General features: G+C 40.2%; 1 protein-coding gene across 1 annotated transcript in view; it reads left to right on the forward strand.

Annotated features, from left to right (window-relative positions):
- EMCN (endomucin) overlaps positions 1-18514 on the forward strand; it is a 172255-nt gene extending 153741 nt beyond the window's left edge. The window contains exons 11-13 of the mRNA XM_089680549.1: positions 827-851; positions 11727-11788; positions 16214-18514. Coding sequence (XP_089536675.1) covers positions 827-851; positions 11727-11788; positions 16214-16260 — 134 coding nt within the window. The 3' untranslated portion in view covers positions 16261-18514. The remainder of the gene's footprint in view (positions 1-826; positions 852-11726; positions 11789-16213) is intronic.
- Positions 18515-21748: the final 3234 nt, after the last annotated feature.

Below are 21748 nucleotides of genomic sequence, written 5' to 3' on the forward strand. Positions count from 1 at the left end.
CTGGCTGCACATAGCCCGATACAGAGCCCGGATCTGTGGGAGGGACCCAGCACCTCCTCCCACTGCAGACTGCCTGCAGAGAACTAAAAAGGGGGGGGTGATAAAAGTCCAGTCATCCAGAGAGAGCAACAGTGACTGGTCTTTATTACAGGAAGCCCCTACACACACATAAAGTTTCACCTTGAATTAATGCACAGACTTGGAAGAAATAAAGCATATTAAAGTGGCGCTTCACCTAAAAGGGGAAGTTAAGCTTTAAGGCCTCGTCCCCCGATTCCCATTAAGGATTGGCACCTTTGGGGAGTGGGGGGGAGGAGTAGGTACCCGCCGCTCCCACTTCCACTATCAATGCCTAAGCGATCGAAAGTGGAAGTTGTCCTCCCCCCTCTTTCCCTGTAGACTTCTGGGAGATGTGACAAGTCCTAGAAGACTACGGGACCATTCGCAAGGAGCAATGCTGCTCGCACATGCGCAGTGAACACCCGGCAGTGAAGTCACAAGCTGTCACCTCTAGGTGCCCACACTGAAGATGCTGGCGCTAGGGAGAAGGAAAGGCCAGTGAAACTGGCTGCAGTGAGTACACCTCTGGACCGAGGGACAGGTGAGTGGCTGTTTTTTAAAAGTCAACAGCTACAGCTTTAAGATTCAAGTAAGAATACACATACCTCTTTATACAATAATTGCTTGTTCTGGAGTTCAACTTTAATAGGAGGGCCATGTTGCATTTGTATAGACAGATTTTGCTTTTATATTACCTTTTGATTTCATATGTTTGTAGATGAATAGTAATATTTGAAATAATTCCATTCAATTGATTCTCTTTTAGCTGCAGAGAACCCTGAAGTGAAAGAGTAAGTAACCTTCTGCTATTTCTTCATTTGCATCATTATCTGAAGACCAGAAGTGAATGTCTTTGTGAACTGTATGTTCTGTTCTATGAATGCATTGAAGGAACTTTCAGAAATGTCAGTTGCCTTTACAATACTTCCACAACTTCCAACCCACTGAAGTCTAAACGAAATGTATCATGTTTTATTTTTGAAATGTGAGAAATATAAAATGTAAAAAAAACTCCATAAATAAGAGCATTAATTGTAGTGTCAATGCTGTAATAGTTTCATTCTGTTCTCATTATAAAACTGGTAATGATGACAATATTAATAATTGAAGTAATTGTGTATTGATATTACAGGAGAAAAAAATAGAGCAAGTATCAACAGTAAAAATTATACAACAGCACTGTAATAATAATGAAGTAATAATTACAATCTTCAATCAAATATTGCCTTTTCTACAGTACATGCTTTGAATAACATTTCAAGACTGAAAAAATAGGCTTTTTTTCCAATATTAATGCTATGCTGTAAAACACAGAACTAAGAATTTGTAGTTGTTCTTGTCTGTAGTATTATTATTCGTATCAGTTTTATTATTCGTTTACAGCTGTTTACATTAATGTAAACCAGTGAAACTAATATTTCAGTTATAGGTGAATTATGAAGGACTGACTCACTCACTATTTTCCTCTAACACCTGGAAACTGTTATTTTTTTAGATTTTCTCACCAAATATTTACCTCTGCCTCCTAACTGCCATAAGTGTTCGGTATACTGTAGCAGGAAAATTTCCTCTGCACTGGCTGCGTTCTCTTCAACCACTTCCTGCCCACTGTATAGTCATTATATGGTTTAGGGGTGGTTTTTTAGTTCTCGGTGGTTGTCCAGGGACATCTTCCCACTCGTGCGGCTTGAGTGTGCCCCTGCAATCCCAGGATAACATGTAAACAAAACTGTAATGAATGGCTTTCATGTAAGCAAACTCGCATGGCTTGCATGCACCCCAGGGCGCTCAGTACAAGGCTGCTGTGAGTGGACATAGTATTATGTGATCTCTATGACCAATCATAGTGATCACAGGATAACATGTCAACAAAACTGTAAAGAATGGCTTTCATTCATGATAGCTTTCTTACTCTTGTGATGTCTGTGATCCATCACAGTTATCACATAGTACAAGGTAACTTATAGTAGCCTTGTACCATGGGATAGCTGTAGTCAATAACAGCATCACAATAGTAAGCAAGCTGTCATGAATGAAAGCGATTTATGACAGTTAAAGGAGTTGATGTTACAATAATCATTACTCTAACAAGCCATCACAATGTAAAAAAAAAAATCTAAATCACCTTCTTAGAATAGTACAGTGCCACTATGGTAACACTACTCTACTCTGTTCACAGTATGTAAAAAATTGTATAATAAAAGTAAAAAGAAACTGTAAAAAAATCATTATTATTGTTATTTTATATATATATATATATATATACATATATTTTTTAAATTTTGTTACATACTGTCACCAGTCGGCTTCCCTAATCAATACCACACCAGTCATATGGGGGGAGATTTATTAAAGGTGGTTCGCTCAGAATCTGGAGCAGCTGTGCATAGTAGCCAATCAGCTTCTAACCTTGTTCAGTTAAGCTTTGACAATAAAACCTGAATGCTGATTGGTTTCTATGCAGAAGTGCACCTGATTTTGCACTCCCCAGCTTAAGTAAATAGATCCCATGATGATGCAATACTGCCCTTATGATGGTATGTAAAAAAAAAAAGTAAGTGTGAAAAAAATACATTTTATTTAATTTCTTCATTTTCCAAAAAATTGTGACAAAAAATTACATCAAAAAACTTGCCATGCCTCTTACTAAACACCTTGGACTGTCAACTTTCAAAAAAGGGGTCATTTGGGGACTATTTGTACTGTTCTGGCAATTTAGGGCCTCAAGAAATAAGGACTTATAAATTTTCAAATATCCCATAGTTTGTAGACACTATAACTTTCACACAGACCAATTAATATACACGTATTGGGATTTTTTAAGAAAGACATGTAGCAGAATACATTTTGGCCTAAATGTATGATGATGACATTTGAGTTTATTGCATATTTTATTATAACAGAAAGTAGAAAATATCATAGTTTTAAATAATATACAATGATTTGGGTTATTTGTACCAAAGAAATGTAGCAGAATACATTTTGGCTTAAATTTATGAAGAAAGATTATTTATTTGCATAATTGTATAACAGAAATGAAGAAATTTTTTTTTTTTAAATGTTTCTTATTTTTTCATTTAAATACAAAAAATAAAAAACCCAGTCCTGATTAAATACCACCAAAAGAAAGCTCTGTCTCGAATAAAATTATAAAAATGTCATTTAGGCACAGTGGTGCATGGCTGAGTAATTGGCATTCAAAGTATGACAGCGCTGAAAACTTAAATTTGGCCTGGGAAGGAATGGGGTGAAGGTATTCGGTATTGAGGTGGTTAAAAGGTAAGGAAAGGGCATTTGTAAGAATTTGTATTTCAATTCTTACAGTGGACCTGTCATTTAAACTTGTAAACAAACATGTAACTTTGCCTTGGTTGAGCTACTGTCACCAGTCTAACTAAGAAATGGTGTAGCGCTTATCACATAACATGTACAGTATATTACTGTGCATACAACAACATATTGTTGTTATAAACTAATAAATGTCACCTAACTGCAATTTAAAAGTAAACACAAATTAATATAAAAAAAAATTAAAGAAAAATCGCTGCTCACAATTTTGTGTCGTTCATCTTTATAATTCCACCCAGTGTCTGCTTATGACCTGTCTTCCACACTTGTGCTTTCACCTTCACCAGTTGTGGGATCTGTGACAAGGGAAGGCCTGTGGATGTGATATATCTAGAGTTTGCAAAACCATTCGATACTCTTAATTTACAAAATTGAGGTCTGTTGGCTTGTGGATAGAAAACTGATTACAGGGGTGCGTACAAAGGGTGGTGATAAATAGTAAACACTCAGGCTGGTCTGGAGTGGTAAATGGTGTAGCCCAAAGCTCTGTCCTGGGACCTAATCTGTTTAATGTACTCATAAATGATATAGAGTTTGGCATAAATAGCTCAATCTCAGTGTTTGCTGATGATACTAAGCTAAGCAGGGCAATGCCTTCACCACAGGATATAGAAACTTTACAAGACCTCCATAAAATAAATGGGTGGGCTGCTACATGGCAAATGAGATTTAATGTTGAAAAATGTAAAGTATTGCACCTGGGGGCCTAAAATATGAATGCAAGTTGTTCGCTAGGGGGAGAACCTCTGGGGGAATCCAGAATGGAAAAAGATCACAGGCTCAGCAATGACATGCAATGTCAGGGGGTCTTTGCCCCTGTTAAGGAGATGCACCCTCTACCATTATCTTTGAAAGTGAAAGTAAAAGAAAATCCAAAATTCTGGGTTGTCCCTGGAAAAGTAATAAAGGGGAAATCTTCCAATGGGGACACAAGTTCTGGTGACCTGGGGGTCCCCAAGAAATTCCCTTAATTTGCAGTGATTTCCTCTTACTTCCTGTTTTGGGTTTGGGACAGGAAGTGAAGGGAAATCTCCCCAATGGGACACAGTTGTTAAGAAAAAGTCTGACAGGGGTTAAAACACTCCCTTGCTTTATCCAAAATGAAAACGTTGCCTATAGTTCTGCTTTAAAAAGGTTTTCACCAGCACCAAGATACATAGGCTTGCATGTCAGCACAAATCTCTTATTAAACAAATGTGGTTTGTGTATATAAATACCAGTCTTTCTCAACATCCTATGTGCAATGACACCCCCACCAAGGGTAAGGTTACCTGGATGACGTCATCACGCATGGGAAGTGGAGAAAGACTGGTATTCAGACTTAATGATAGGTATATGCTGCTACTCACTTGTATGTTCTGTCATAGCAGAAAGGCAGCTCAGGGACAGAGCCCAATGGAGACTGATCTATCTTCTGCTGGAACTCATAGCCGATTAATGACACTCACTCATTGTTCACGCTGCTAGAGCAGGGTATAGAACAGCTTTTGAGATTCTGAGCTCAGGCGGGAGACAGAATGGCCTAACACTCAGCCTGCAACTTCTGCATTGACAGGGAGTATATACAATAAATATTAGGTAATAAAGTAAACCCTTAGAGGTAAGGCTGCACTATGATTACAAGGTAGATTAGAACAGATTTCCATTTGTGCCTAGCTCTATTTAATGTAAAATAACCACAATATAACAAGAAACAGGTGAGCAGATTGAGGTGGAAGTCAGGTCGCTTGAATAAATCCCTTTGGGCTGAGAGCCTCTCTCTTAACAAAACAAACACCCCATCAGCTTGCTCTAATAAAATACCATTTGTTATAGCATTAAATACATGACAAATGTGTGCACAAAGACCCTTTTTTCCTCAAATTATAAGAACAAAAAATGGCACAACCTATTTTGAGTCTGTTTGCTTTCCCAATCTGTGTTGTGTCCTCCTTTTCCTTAAATCCCCCCCTTAAAAGATAACCAGTTAAACAGTTCTTTTTTAACCTCTAAGTCATTTCTTGGTAGACAATCATCATGATAACAGAGCCATAGGATAACCATGTTACCAGTTTGGCAGATGACATACAGTTGCAAGAAAAAGAATGTGAACCCCTTGGGATTACGTGGAGTTTTGCATGAATTGGGCATAAAATGTGCTCTGAACGTCATCTAAGTCACAACAATAGAAGAACACAGTCTGCTGAACATAATACTACACAAACATTAGATGTTGCCATGGTTTAATTGCACATAACATGTAAACATTCACAGTGCAGGGAGGAAAAAGTATGTGAGGCCCTAGCTTAATGACTTCTCCCAGAGCTAATTGGAGCCAGGAGTGAGCCAACCTTGACTCCAATCAGTGTGATGATATTGGATGCGTTGCTGACAGCTGTCCTGCCCTTAAAAAACACACACCTGTTTTGGGTTTACTGGTTTCAAGAAGCACTGTCTGATGTGAACCATGCCTCGCAGAAAAGAGCTCTCAGAAGACCTACAATCAAGAATTGTTGACTTGCATGATGCTGGAAAGGGTTACAAAAGTATCTCCAAAAGCCTTGATGCTCATGTGTCCACGGTAAGACAGACTGTCTACAAATGGAGAAAGTTTAGCACTGTTGCTACTCTCCCTAGGCGTGGTCGTCCTGTAAAAATGACTGCAAGAGCACAGCGCAGAATGCTGCATGAGGTAAAGAAGAATCCCAGAGTGTCAGCTAAAGACCTACAGAAATCTCTGGCACATGCTAACATTTTTGTTGACACATCTACAATAAGGAAAACATTAAACAAGAATGGAGTACATGGGAGGACACCACGGAGGAAGCCATTGCTGTCCAAAAAGAATATTGCAGCACGTTTGAAGTTTGCAAAAGAGCACCTGGATGTTCCACAGCACTACTGGCAAAATATACTGTGGACAGATGAAACCAAGATTGAGTTGTTTGGGAAGAACACACAACACTATGTGTGGAGAAAAAAAGGCACAGCACACCAACATCAAAACCTCATCCCCACTGTAAAACATGGCGGAGGGAGCATCATGGTTTGGGGCTCCTTTGCTGCCTCAGGGTCTGGATGGATTGTTGTCATTGATGGGAAAATGAATTCCAGAGTTTTTCAAGACATTTTGCAGGAAAACGTACGACCATCTGTCCGCCAACTGAAGCTCCGCAGAGGATGGGTGATGCAACAGGACAACGACCCAAAGCATACAAGTAATTCAACAAAACAATGGCTGCAACAGCACAGAATACGCCTTCTGGAGTGGCCCAGAGTCCTGACCTCAACCCAATTGAAATGCTGTGGCATGACCTTAAGAGAGCGATTCACACCAGACATCCCAAGAATATTGCTACACTGAAACAGTTTTGTGAAGAGGAGTGGTCCAAAATTACTCCAGATCGTTGTGCTGCTCTGATCTGCAACTACAGGAAATGTTTGGTTGAGGTTATTGCTGCCAAAGGAGGGTCAACCAGTTATTAAGTCCAAAGGTTCACATACTATTTCCTCCCTGCACTGTGAACGTTTACATGTTATGTGCAATTAAACTATGGCAACATCTAATGCTTGTATAGTATTATGTTCAGCAGACTGTGTTCTTCTATTGTTGTGACTTAGATGACGTTCAGAGCACATTTTATGCTCAATTAATGCAAAACTCCACGTAATCCCAAGGGGTTCACATACTTTTTCTTGCAACTGTATGCCACTTAACTATGGTTCATGTTAACTATTGATGTAACCAGTGTTGTCTCTATCACTGCATAATATATATATATATATATATATATATATGGGGGCAAAAAAGTATTTAGTCAGCCACCAATTGTGCAAGTTCTCCCACTTAAAAAGATGAGAGAGGCCTGTAATTGGCATCATAGGTAGACCTCAACTATGAGAGACAAGATGAGAAAAAAAATCCAGACAATCACATTGGCTGATTTGGAAAGAATTTATTTGCAAATTACGGTGGAAAATAAGTATTTGGTCACCTACAAACAGGCAAGATTTCTGGCTCTCACAGACCTGTACCTTCTTCTTTAAGAGGCTCCTCTGTCCTGCACTCATTACCTGTATCAATGGCACCTGTTTGAACTTGTTATCAGTATAAAAGACACCTGTCCACAACCTCAAACAGTCACACTCCAAACTCCACTATGGTGAAGACCAAAGTGCTGTTGAAGGACACCATAAACAAAATTGTAGACCTGCACCAGGCTGGGAAGACTGAATCTGCAATAGGCAAGCAGCTTGGTGTGAACAAATCAACTGTGGGAGCAATAATTAGAAAATGGAAGACATACAAGTTCACTGATAATCTCCCTCGATCTGGGGCTCCACGCAAGATCTCACCCCGTGGATTCAAAATGATCACAAGAACGGTGAGCAAAAATCCCAGGACCACACGGGGGGACCTAGTGAATGACCTGCAGAGAGCTGGGACCAACGTAACAAAGGCTACCATCAGACACACTACGCCGCCAGGGACTCAGATCCTGCAGTGCCAGACGTGTCCCCCTGCTTAAGCCAGTACATGTCCGGGCCTGTCTGAAGTTTGCTAGAGAGCATTTGGAGGAGGATTGGGAGAATGTCATATGGTCAGATGAAACCAAAATAGAACTTTTTGGTAGAAACACAACTCGTCGTGTTTGGAGGAGAGAGAATGCTGAGTTGCATCCAAAGAACACCATACCTATTGTGAAGCATGGGGGTGGCAACATCATGCTTTGGGGCTGTTTCTCCGCAAAGGGACTAGGACAACTGTACAGGACAGAATGAATGAGGCCATGTATCGTGGGATTTTGAGTGCAAACCTCTTTCCATCAGCAAGGGCATTGAAGATGAAATGTGGCTGGGTCTTCCAACATGACAATGATCCCAAACATACCGCCCGGGCAACAAAGGAGTGGCTTCGTAAGAAGAATTTCAAGGTCCTGGAGTGGCCTAGCCAGTCTCCAGATCTCAACCCCATAGAAAACCTTTGGAGGGAGTTGAAAGTCCGTGTTGCCCAGCGACAGCCCCAAAACATCACTGCTCTAGAGGAGATCTGCATGGAGGAATGGGCCAACATACCAGCAACAGTGTGTGCCAACCTTGTGAAGACTTACAGGAAACGTTTGACCTCTGTCATGACCAACAAAGGATATATAACAAAGTATTGAGATGAACTTTTGATATTGACCAAATACTTATTTTTCACCATAATTTGCAAATAAATTCTTTCCAAATCAGCCAATGTGATTGTCTGGATTTTTTTTCTCATTTTGGCTCTCATAGTTGAGGTCTACCTATGATGCCAATTACAGGCCTCTCTCATCTTTTTAAGTGGGAGAACTTGCACAATTGGTGGCTGACTAAATACTTTTTTGCCCCACTGTATGTATATATATATATATATATGAAGAGGAAGCCAGGAGGCTGAATTTTGTTTATTTTGATGGTGGATACCCCTGCGTGGGAAACCTGTGATGTGGAACTTTTCCTTTAAATAAAAGTGGGCTAAAACGGCCGTTATAAAGAAAGCGAGTTGCTGTGTGCTTTAAAGAAGCTCTACCACTTGATGCGAGTTCCCACATAATAAATAAATAAATATATATATATATAATGTGTTTTTATATATATATATATATATATATATATATATATATATATATATACTTTAAAATGCCCTATTTGTCATTGTAATGTTAACAATTATGTAGACATTTGTTAACTATTTATTTACATCTTAATCTGCATTATGGTTAGCCACGTTCAATCAGCCAAAACACTAAGATTAAGTCCTCTCTTTGATATAACACCAATTTACTCCTGTAATCTGTTACTAAGTGAATGAAATCATTCCCATGAGCTTTTGACTTAATTAACTTTGGATATTTTACCCTGCTTGCATCCACTGTGAAGTATATATTTACAGTATCTTGAATCACAGTAGATTATCAGACATTAAACAGCAGGATGTAGACATATTGCATGATTGCAACCTCAGAAAGTCAAGGAAGACATTTCAATTAAAATCTTGTATAACTGGGAGTCAAGCTTTCATTCATTTGGAACATAAATGTGTTACATAAATGTATTTTATCACATAGCACTCAATTCTATGTAATTTACATAGGAAACAGTCCAATGACTTTTATGTATTACAACCAAGGTATCCAGTTGGAAGCTGCCAGTAGTCATGTCTGGAACTGGGGGTAGTTCTAGAGAAGAGCAGATCTGCACTTCATGATACACTGTGATGTCCCTGCCTGCACCATTTTCGAAATTAGGAAATATCAACCTAAAAAGCTTAGTGAGATGCTTAACTATGACAGATAACACCTATTTTGACAGTTTCCCTTTTATAGTGCAGACTATGGGCATTTTACATGGATGATATTTACCTATTCTTATCAAGCCATAAAAGAGCTTTGAAACAAGTCATCCTTGATCTATCTAGCTGCTTCTTTTGTGAAGCAATTCATTCTCAAAGAACCTCAATGATCACAAATAATAATTAGGGGCTCATGCTCACTGGGCTTAAAAAGCAGCATGAAATTTCTGTGGGGCAGTGTTTTAAAAAAGATTCAGGGACCTTTTCCCTGCAGAAAATGCAGTGCATGCTTAGCCATGGCACACACCGCTGCATACATGTGAACCTGGGCTAAGGAAGTTATGGGAAAAAGCTAAGATGTCAGTGCCTCTGTTGTACACTTTGAAGATGAATTTCTCCATAATGCCTGCAGCTACAGAATTAAATGTAGTCTTGTTTTAAGCCCCGTTCATACCTTTGCAGTTTAATGTGAATCTACCATAGCAACCTCAGCATTACATAACATTTCAGTGGTTGACAGAACCAAGCAAAGAAGCGACAATTGCAAGAAAACACACATAATGGTGCAAGAAAAAAGAAGTGTAACAACATACATGGAATAGTGAGAACCCAGCTTCGAAAAACTTGTATTATGTGTTTAGAATGCATAACTACTTTACACATTTTGCATAATCTGGGCACAGATATACAGTGAGCCAGATCAGATCCAATGCCCCAAGACCCGGCAGAATATTGTTATGTCCTGTCAGATGCGTCTTCTTACAAAATTTCCTTCCCATTTAAATGCCACAGCACCCACTGAGTAGTTAAGATATCCACTCCTAAACACAGCATGGGCGTTCATTGGTTAGAATACTAGATCACAAAATGCAACCTTAAAGAATACCTATGCAAAGAGAAACATGTAGACTGTTGTGACTAACCTCCTGCCAATGCTACTTAACTGGCGGTACCTGATTTTGATACTTTGAGTCATTGACCCAGAACAAGCATGCACTAAGAGAAATTGGAGCAAGGTTAGAACACTTGATTTGCATACTTGTGTGCAGAGAGTACTGAAAGCACTATGTGGAATCGAGGCAGCTAAGAATTTTAGTAGGCAGGGACACCAATAGCAGCTTACATACAGTAATTCTTTAATATAGGTTTCCTTTAAGATGCTATAAATACAAAAATGTTGTAATGAAAAATCTGAGATTGAAAAAATGTCTTAAAATTCTCTTTTAACTTAATTGCCTTTTGAGAAAAGATTATCTATCTGTGATTTTCTAGTTATGTAGGACATGCTGCGCATGGAGAATATACATGTAATGACCCGCTGTAAGGTGCCATTTTCAGTATTCTTGCATCCTGCTTTGTATAAATAGTTCTGAGATTGTCATTAATCTCTATTATTATTATTATTTGTTATTTCTGTACTATTATAGGAAACTAGGCCTTATGCACATGGTCTTATGAAAATATATGGCAGAAAAAAATGCCTATAAAGTTACAATCTATATGCGCGTTTATGCGAGTTCATGTGCATATTTACACGCATTTATGTACATATGGCATTTGACCATAAATGCATTCTACTGACCAGAATATTAACTTATTCTGCCCATTGGAATATATTTTCCTGCATATGTCCACGTTTAGTGCTTTTACATGCATAAATGTGTTTTTTATGCTCAAAAGCACCTCTCAGAACGGGCCTTTAGTGTTTTTTTTTTTGTTCTATACCTGGAAACACTCCTCTGCAAATACACTTGTAAATACCAATGTGTGCATGGATAGATTGGCTAACATAAAGGTGCTTTTACAGGCATAAAAAAAATGCTGAAAGCCTGTTTACGAAGCGTTTTGTAAGCTCCAACATGGGAATTCAGCTTATTTGAGAAACAAAAAACAAAATATATTGCAAAGAAAAGGAAACATATTATGAACAGTTGTTTTTATTTATCTTTGAAATGTTGAGTTGAAATATAATTGACATTTCTGGGGGGTTTTTGTTGTTTGTTTTTTTTTGCTGTTAAAGGTCTGCTGAAACTAAGGAGAATGTTAAACTGCTTTCTGTAAAAACGGAAACTCCTAATTCTGGTAAGTGTCTAAAAGCAATCTTTATCACTGTCCTTATCATGTATTTTTGATGGGGAAGAAAGAAAGGTAAACATCTCCAAGCAGAAAAAATTGTGGACAGCCCACCTAGAAGTTTTATGATCTTCAACCTCCTCCCCCAATTTCTTTTAACCCTTGCTTACCTGGTTGCGGGTCCTGCACAGTTAAGGTACTCGCCCGCACGTCCCACGCCGTCCTGCTGAGATTAACTTTTCTTCTGCCTCCCGCTCACTCCTGCTCTGTGACATCATCGAGAAGCTGCTGGCTCTTCTGGGTTAAGCCGGCAGCTCTCCCAATGATCCTAGGCCCGCCCCCTTCTTCTTTGACAAATGAAAGACTGTGTCTCCTGGGATATGTGAAGTGCATAGGAACAGTAGGCAAAGTGCATGTCATTTGTCTAGGCGAGTGACATGCATGGGGGCAGGCTGGAGGTTTCTCATTTAAAAAAAAAAAAAAATTGATTAATTTAAAAAAAAAGCCTAATTTGCACAGCGAAAGGGAAGAGGAGTGGAGGGGAGGAAACGTCATATTGAGGACCCACTTTAAATCACCCTTTTTCTCCTAATACTTTTCTGATAGTGTTCTCGTGTACCTTAGGGGTTGGGTACTTCAAAATGTCCTTGCGTTGTCACTTCTCCTGTTGCATCTCAATAATATAAAGCCTGCAGAATAGTGCATATTCATTGAACAGTAAAAGAGTAGAAGACTGACAAATGTGTGCTCATGTCATTGTGCCCCTGCATTCTATGCTCTGTAGCATATTGTATTGTGCCTGGAACAGGGGCGGACTGACAACTCATGGGGCCCCCGGGCAATAGGGGATCATGGGGCCCCTGTGTCCTTGCCCAAACTCAAAAAAGCCTATGAAAAAGGTACCAGGGGCATCTCATGGGGCCCCCTACTGACCCCGGGGCCCTTGGGCAGTGCCCGAGTTTCCAAATGGTCAGTCCGCCCCTGGCCTGGAAATATTAGTATCCTCATCCACAGTTCAGCAGTTTCCCTACATATTATTATACAGTATTTATAAAGCACCAACAGTTCGCTCAACGCTCTACATTACAATGAGGGACAATACATGAGACAGTACAATAATAATACAATGCGATACACGAGGGGTTCGAGGGCCCTGCTCCTTGGAGCTTACAATCTAGGATACAATGATACCCCCCCACACACACACTTCCTATATTATTCCCTAAAGCACTGCATGTTCTGTACTGTACTGGTTCTAGATAAGTACTGGGATCTCTGGTAGGAATCTCTTACTTTTGGGGTCCCTAATAGTGATGGGCCAAACACCCCCCTGTTTGGTTTGCGGTTGAACAGTCAAAGCTACCGAAATTTGACTGCAAACTTCGAACAGGGACAATTTACTGAGCGTTATCTGAGTATGCGGTAAGATACCATTCAGCTACTAAAATACCGCATGAGTTATATTATTAAGTCATGCGGTATTTTAGTAGTGAAATAGCCCCGCCCCCCAAAATCCATACCAGACCCTTATCTGAGTATGCAGCCCAGTAGGTCAGGAAAGGGGGAGAGGAACAAGCACTCCCTACTCCTGAACCATACCAGGCCACATGCCTTCCCAAAGCACCTTGTCCACAGGTTGATGGCGACAAAGGCCTCTTCCCCACAACCCTAGCCAGTGGTTGTGGGGGTCAGTGGGCGGGGGCTTATCACAATCTGGAAGCCCCCAGATCCTGCCCCCCACCCATATGAATGAGTATGCGATACATGGTACCGCTTCACATTCAAAAAATAAAAAGTGTGGTGTAAAAATGACAGGAGACAGTCTTATATAAGTCCTTTAATAAAAACAAAAGTAACAAAAATGTCCTCTGAAGTAGATCCGACATCAATCATGATGCCAGCCACCAAAAAAAATCGCTCCGATCTCAATACTGGCTCCTGGCCATCTGACAGCTGTGTTGCAATGACAGTTCTTAAATACTGTGATGATGTTGCATGCGCTGTCATTGGTATAAGCATTGCACCTGATCTGTCGTCGTGCCCCACAATGCACTGTCAGGGTGCAGTGCATTGTGGGGTGTGGCAGGCATTCAGCGACACACGAATACCCAGTGTTTGAGTAGAACTTAAGTTAAACTCGAACATAAAGCCAATCAGTAGTCCCTAATACTGTAGATATTTAACTTGCCAGCAAATATACATACTGTAAATAAATACATATCCTGGAAACCATTAAAGTGATATTAAAGTCTAAGTTAAAATAAAAAATTGTTATAATTACCTGCTCTGTGCAATGATATTGCACAGAGCAGTCTTTTACCTCCTCTTCTGGAGTCTCTTACTGGCACTGTCTTCTCCTCCTCTCTTCTAGGTGCACTCTCAGTTAGCAAACTGCTGAGGGGTTACTCGTGTGGGTGTGCTCCAAATCGAGGCTGTGTACGCCTCTTCTGTCACTTGTTTGGCGTGGTATTCAATATGTGCAAAGAGAGATCACACAAATGTCTATAAGCATAACATTTAATAAAAGTGAAGACAGATACAGATGACAAAAGAATAATTAAATAAAGAGGCTGTTTTGCTATGGTGTCCCCCCATGATGGCATGGAATAGGTGACCACAGACTCATGTGTAACACAGCTCTGACACAAAACTGAGACTTACAAGTTATGGCTATGGTAAAATAAGACTTCAATACAAGAAAATTGTCAACTCCCCTTGGAAGCAATATGACGTTTTAAGGACTTGGTCAGTTTGCAATCACACATTTTTATAGTTAGGAGATTAGTGGGCTGGTTTGTTCATATATTATTATTATTATTATTATTATACAGTATTTATATAGCGCCAATAGTTCGCTCAGCGCTGTACATTACAATGGGGGACAATACATGAGACAGTACAATAACAATACAATGCAATACACGAGGGGTTCGAGGGCCCTGCTCCTTGGAGCTTACAATCTAGGAGGGAGGGGATAGTGGTACGGGAGGAAAAGCTGTGGGGGATGGAGTGCTAGGAAGAGTGGAGGAGATCGGCAATTAGCAGAGGGCGGGGTAGGCTTCCCTGAAGAGGTGGGTTTTCAGGGTGCACCTAAAGGAGAGGAGAGTAGGTGATAGTCTGATGGATTGGGGTAGGGAGTTCCAGAGGATAGGTGATGCCCTGGAGAAGTCCTGGAGGTGGGCATGGGATGAGGAGACCAGGGAACTAGAGAGAAGGAGGTCTTGTGAGGAGCAGAGAGTGTGTTTTTTGATATTTGGTCAGTGATGTAGTTTGGGGCAGAGTTATGGACAGCTTTGTACATCAGTGTTAGCATTTTGAATTTGATCCGTTGGGCAATTGGAAGCCAGTGGAAGGATTGGCAGAGGGGGGTCGCGGAAATGGAGCGGTTGGTAAGGTGGATGAGTCTGGACACCGTATTCAGGATCGACTGAAGCGGAGATAGCCTGAGGTGAGGCAGGCCAGTGAGGAGGGAGTTGCAGTAATCAAGTCGTAATATGATGAGGGAGTGGATGAGTTGCTTAGTAGTTTCTGGGGTTAGGAATGGGCGTATTTTGGAGATGTTGCGGAGGTGGAGTCTGCATGAGTTTGTTAGCAATTGGACTTGGGGCTGGAAGGATAGATTGGAGTCTAGAATGACACCAAGTACTCTGGCTTGCGGGGTGGGCCTGATGGTGGCATTGTTGGACGTGATGGAGAAGTCAGTGGGGTGTGCGGGCTGGGGGGAAAACTAGGAGCTCGATTTTGGAGAGGTTCAGTTTAAGGAAGTGGAGCGACATCCAATCTGATATGTCGTTCAGTAGGCTAGTGATTCGGGCAGAGGCTCTGTCTCATTCTACCTATCACAACGCTCCTTCAGCGTTACCTATAATGCTACCACCTCCCCCTCACTCCCCCTCTCTGTTGGGGTCCCTCAAGGCTCTGTCCTCGGGCCCCCTCTCTTCTCCATCTACACCTCCTCCCTTGGCCAACTGATACACTCTCACACCTTCAACTACCACCTCTATGCCGACGACACGCAAATCTATCTCTCGACCCCTCGCCACACCCCTTGCCCATTGGCTCTCACAGCTGTCAAGTATAGCCAGTGAGGAGGGAGCAGGGGGCAAGCTGAGCCATGCTCTGTCTGTCTAATAGACACACAGAGTTCCCCCAGAGCAAGCAGCCCACTGTGGGGGCACTCAGCCGATGGGAGACACAAAAAGAGGAGGATCAGGGCTGCTCTGTGCAAAACCATTGCACAGAGCAGGTGAGTATGCCATGTTTGTTATTTAAAAAAAATCCAAACCTTTACAGTCATTTTAAGTGCTGTTTAGTACACCTGCTAAATCTCCCCTAATGAAATACCTGATGTTTTTTTATTGAATATATAGCAAGAAGCAAGTGACATATTGTAACATAACATAATTTAATTTTTATTCCTTTGTATTTTACAAGATATGAAAAGGACATCATCAAACCAGGTGGAATGTATTGAATGCTGAAGACTAAATGATGACACTTTTTGTTTTCCCTAAACTGCAATGAGATGTCTGTTATATTTGTACACAGTTAATAAAGGAAACATTGTTTTTGTGTCCTAGAATGCCGATATTCCAGAACTAGAAATGGCAATGACTAGTTGTTGTATTATCAAATTAAACATTTGTTTTATTTGTTTAAAGTGAACCAGTCAGCCATGTTAGACTTTGAAAACTAAAGCTACCAAGGTAGCATGAGCCATCTGACATTACAGTACTTTTATTAGCTATGAAACACCATTTGTCTCTTACATTTTCTTCAAAAGTGTAAGCAAATTCAAACAATGAACCTATTGAACTCTTACCAGTATTTACTCCCTTTTGGTTTGTTAAATACGCCATTGGAAGCATTTTTATGTCATTTATAAAGTGCAAACAAATACGTGTTGGCTGTGTCAGAAATTCAGAGCTGTCCTGTGCACACTGCACACTTCTTGTGTCATCTCAAGAGTCTTGCACTACATAATGATCTTGTAATTCCGCAAGAGGAAGTTAGAAGCTGAGTGCATTTCTGGCAGATCAAACTGTATTTTTCTGTACTTGTGGGTCACTTAAAGGGGTAAAACAGGAAAATGTGCATATATTGCAGAGATGAATTGCATATTTTGTGTTGTCCCCTGACATATGCTTTAAGTCTAACAAGACAGACACGCTCTATAAAAAATCTGGCTAAGGTGCCAAGTAAAATATATTAGCAACATCCAAAAGACAAATTTACTAACACATACATTTAATGGAAGGAATACGGATAGATTATGGATAGAAATGTAAAAAATGCTTCTGCTGACTGTTTTTTAAAGCGGAGTTCGACTCACCCTGTCAAAAAATAAGTCAGCAGCTTCAAAAACAGTAGCTGCTGACTTTTAAAAACAGCCAGTTACCTGTCCCTCGGTCCCGTGGTGTGTCCCCGCAGCCTGTTTCACCGGCCGTCCTGTATTCCAGAAGGCCGGCATCTTCAGTGTGGGCACCCGGCTGTGACAGCTTGCAGCTTCACAGCCGGGTACCCACTGCGCATGTGTGAGAAGTGCTGTGCTTCATGAATGGACCTGTAGTCTTCTGGAACCTGTCATGTGTCGCAAAAGACTACAGGGAGGGAGGGCACCTTCCGTTTCCAGTCGCCTAGGCGATCAGACCGGAAGTGGGAGCGGGTACCTGTCAAATTTGGGTACCCTCTCCCCCCCGCTCCCCAAAGGTGCCAATCCTTAATGGGGAGTGGGGGAGCAGTCCTTAAAGTGGACCTTCCCCTTTTGGGTGGAACTCCGCTTTACGGTGAAGGCTTTGGGGTTGTTATCTTAATCCATACTCCACTTCTTGGTAAAATCATGACCCAGAACATTCATAAAGTCTTTGAATTCAAATCTCATATAAATAGTTCTTCTGGGTCAGTAACTCACTAGTTAGTGATATAGGGTTCAGTGTGATTGGACCTTATGAAACCATTCAGCAATGGCAGCATTCATAATTCTATATTGATAGAATTAACATGCACACACAGTAATATCAGCAGAAAAATATCCTGGGATACAAGGAATAGATCCCAATTGTTTGGGACATATGACTGGTTGGCTTTATTAAATTAACTCTTCTGATAATTCACAATAAACACAATTTTTTTTTAATAAAAACATTTGCTCTAACCTTTACCTGTTCTGTGTACCATTTTGCACCCCTAGTATAGTTATATGGTGGGGTCATCTTCACACAGTACCTTTTGTAGCAGAATACACTTACACAATTTATAAGTGAGAGCTTTTAACATGTTTTTTTCTAATTAAACATTTAACCCTTAAGCAACTCCTTTTGGTGAACAGGGGGTACCATTTGAATATGTGTAGGCAATAGCAGGACAGCTGTCTCATGGTTGTTTACAGTGCTTGGTAAACTAAATTCCAGTCCTTCAGGTATGAAACACCCAGTAAACTATTATATAGCACTAAAGAAACCATAATTCTGTGTTTCACCTCCTTCTTCTGAGTATACCTATGGCAGAAACAATGGGCGATTTTAGTTTAAATAGAAAGATCAGAGTGCTTTTTTGCAGCAGTAATATGTTTGCTAATGAACATGAGAAAATCTTTACACATTCTGTTATTGATCGTATTATACCAGCTGATCTTTCTTCTATTTCTCTCAGATGTTGGGATGTTCATACTGTACATTGTCTGTTGCCATTTTTTAAATTTGTAATTAAAAGAATAAAAAAGTATGTCTTTTCTAAGTGCGTGTGTGCATTACTGTATCTGTAAAAAGTCATTTATAACAGTATTGGTGTGTTAAGGGACAGTTTTAATAACTTAAAGTGGTAATAAAGCAAATTTAAAAATGACATACAGTATATAATGCAGTCTGTCACAAGCACAATACAGTGGTCTTGGAGTCCCTCCTGTTACACATTTTTTTTTACTTGTTGATCCTGTTATTATTTTTCAACTTCCTTTATCAGACCAAGTTGTGCAGCAAAAGTGGAAGTTAAGCTAGCCATAGATGAATTCAATTTTGGCCAGTTCAACAGGAACAAGCCAAGATTCGATTCATCTATCGCTACAGGCTGGCTGTACTGAAGCAGATTCATTGATTGACTTTAGTACAACCAGCCTGTCTGATTGTTTTATGCAATAGTTGCTAGCAGTGATCATTGTGTTCTGCCGACAGAACACAATAGCTGCTCAGGGACATTTCCCCATCAACACTTACAGTGTTCATGGGGGAATCAAGTGATTTTCTTTCTTTCCACCCATGGTGGAAGGAAACAAAAATGTATCATCTATGGCCTGCTTTAGTGAGTTGAGACAAACCATTTAACACTGACAAGAATGCTTACAATGGCCAGTTGTCATTTATTTAGTTAAACATTTTAGTCCAAAAGAAAAAAAAACTGTTTCTGAAACCTCGTAAAAAGTGATAGTTGGACTAAAGTCACCCATACATTGATCGAAACTCAGCCGGTTCAATAGGGGCCAGCTGAATTTTGATCCATGTACGGGGACCCTGGTTGTACAGAAGTCAGTGTAACAACTGACTGCTGTACAGCCAGCTTGTTGGATAAATGCTGCTCAGTCGGTGCTTAGTGTGTTTTGATGGTGGGGAAGCCTCCCCACTGTCAGAATACAATACCTACAATTCCTTCATCCACCTCAAATGTGTTGATGGGGGAATCGGGTCCGTTTTTTTTTTGTTCAACCAGCTTTAGACTGTAATTTATTATTCACTTATGTAAAGTACTAGCCCATCTAACACTCCTCGCTTCAGACAGTGCTGATGTCTAAGGATGACTCTGTTGCTCCTCCATAGATAGAGGAGCCACCCTAAAACAGAAAGTGTGTTTCTGGTCAGATCAACAGGTGAAAATAAAGGAAAAAAGCCTAAAAAAAATTACTGCAGCCACCACATTCAAAGAATAGCTGCAATATATATGTTTTTTGATTTGGGGTTTAATACCATTTTAACAGCGTAAATGATTTAATAAGCTGCCTAAATCAGCTGATGACAGTCGCTGTGCTCCTACATCAGCTAATTTCAAAGACAGCATATACCTTACACAGTCCAGTATACACCAATCTTTTTTTTTCTTCAAGACCTACATTGGCTCTGTAATAAAGTATTTTATCATACTTTGTAATAAATTTGTATGTGGATGATCAACGTTTGGTGCGGCACTTCAATCATATACTTTCTCAAAATTTAAAATCTGACATATTTATTTATGTCTGTGTTGCTGTTCAAACCTTAGTCACTTTACTACAGAAAATATCTTACAGATGCAGCTCACCCATTAGGGTCTAAAACATACCTTTTATTTCCAGATTAAAATATTATTTGAATTATCTTTATTATTATTATTATATTACAACAGAATCACAAACCAATGTGGCTTTTATCAATAGGGGGAGCACAGAGACCGATTTTGTGGGGTATTTCTGAAAACATTATTATTCAGATGTATCTTACTAATTAATATTAAAGACAGCCAAATTCACCAGGCTGTCTCATTGTGTTTAGTAATCAAAATCTCATGGAACATGCAAGCAAAGATATCGACATGATTCTGAGGCCATATGTATATACATTTGTATTGTGAATACTAAGTAAAATTTATACTTGAGCATAACTTTATGTGCAATGGGAACATCTATAGACAGCTAATAGGTACAGCAATGGGCACAGCATGTGCACTAGCCAACCAGTTTCTAGGTTGGTGGGAGGAAGCGAGTCAAGGATATGCATCAATACACATCCAGCATATTATTGTTGACCAGGTTCATGGATGATATATTCATTCTATGGAATGGGACCAAGGAAGCTTTTGAGAAGTTTTTTTTTTTTTGGAAATAAAAGTTGTTAGACCCTAGTGCGGGGGTCTTCAATCTACTGCCCCTGGGGCCACATGTGGCCCTCTGCATGATTTTATATGGTCCATTAAGGGTCAGTCGCCTCTCACACAGGTTACACACAAGTTGTCAGGTCAGCCTGTGGTCACTGTCTCCCCAGCTTCCATAATGCCCCCCTCCCCAAGTCTCCAGCACAGATTCTCCGACTGCACTGTCATTGTATAGCTGTTGGTTGCCTGAACCGGTAGGTTGCCCTAGCAATCTATTACAGTCAGGTCCATAAATATTGGGACATTGACATAATTCTAACATTTTTGGCTCTATACACCACCACAATGGATTTGAAATGAAACGAACAAGATGTGCTTTAACTGCAGACTGTCAGCTTTAATTTGAGGGTATTTACATCCAGTACAGCAGTTTGCATACGTGCCTCCCACTTGTTAAGGGACCAAAAGTAATGGGACAATTGGCTTCTCAGCTGTTCCATGGCCAGGTGTGTGTTATTCCCTCATTATTCCAATTTCAATGAGCAGATAAAAGGTCCAGAGTTCATTTCAAATGTGCTATTTGCATTTGGAATCTGTTGCTGTCAACTCTCAAGATGAGATCCAAAGAGCTGTCACTATCAGTGAAGCAAGCCATCATTAGGCTGAAAAAACAAAACAAACCCATCAGAGATTTAGCAAAAACATTAGGCGTGGCCAAAACAACTGTTTGGAACATTCTTAAAAAGAAGGAACGCACCGGTGAGCTCAGCAACACCAAAAGACCTGGAAGACCACGGAAAACAACTGTGGTGGATGACCGAAGAATTCTTTCCCTGGTGAAGAAAACACCCTTCACAACAGTTGGCCAGATCAAGAACACTCTCCAGGAGGTAGGTGTATGTGTGTCAAAGTCAACAATCAAGAGAAGACTTCACCAGAGTGAATACAGAGGGTTCACCACAAGATGGAAACCATTGGTGAGCCTCAAAAACAGGAAGGCCAGATTAGAGTTTGCCAAACGACATCTAAAAAAGCCTTCACAGTTCTGGAACAACATCCTATGGACAGATGAGACCAAGATCAACTTGTACCAGAGTGATGGGAAGAGAAGAGTATGGAGAAGGAAAGGAACTG

Source organism: Staurois parvus, unplaced genomic scaffold (assembly GCF_062004578.1).
Source record: "Staurois parvus isolate SC_StPar_1 unplaced genomic scaffold, SC_StPar_1.0 ptg000244l, whole genome shotgun sequence".
Classification (NCBI taxonomy): Eukaryota; Metazoa; Chordata; class Amphibia; order Anura; family Ranidae; genus Staurois; species Staurois parvus.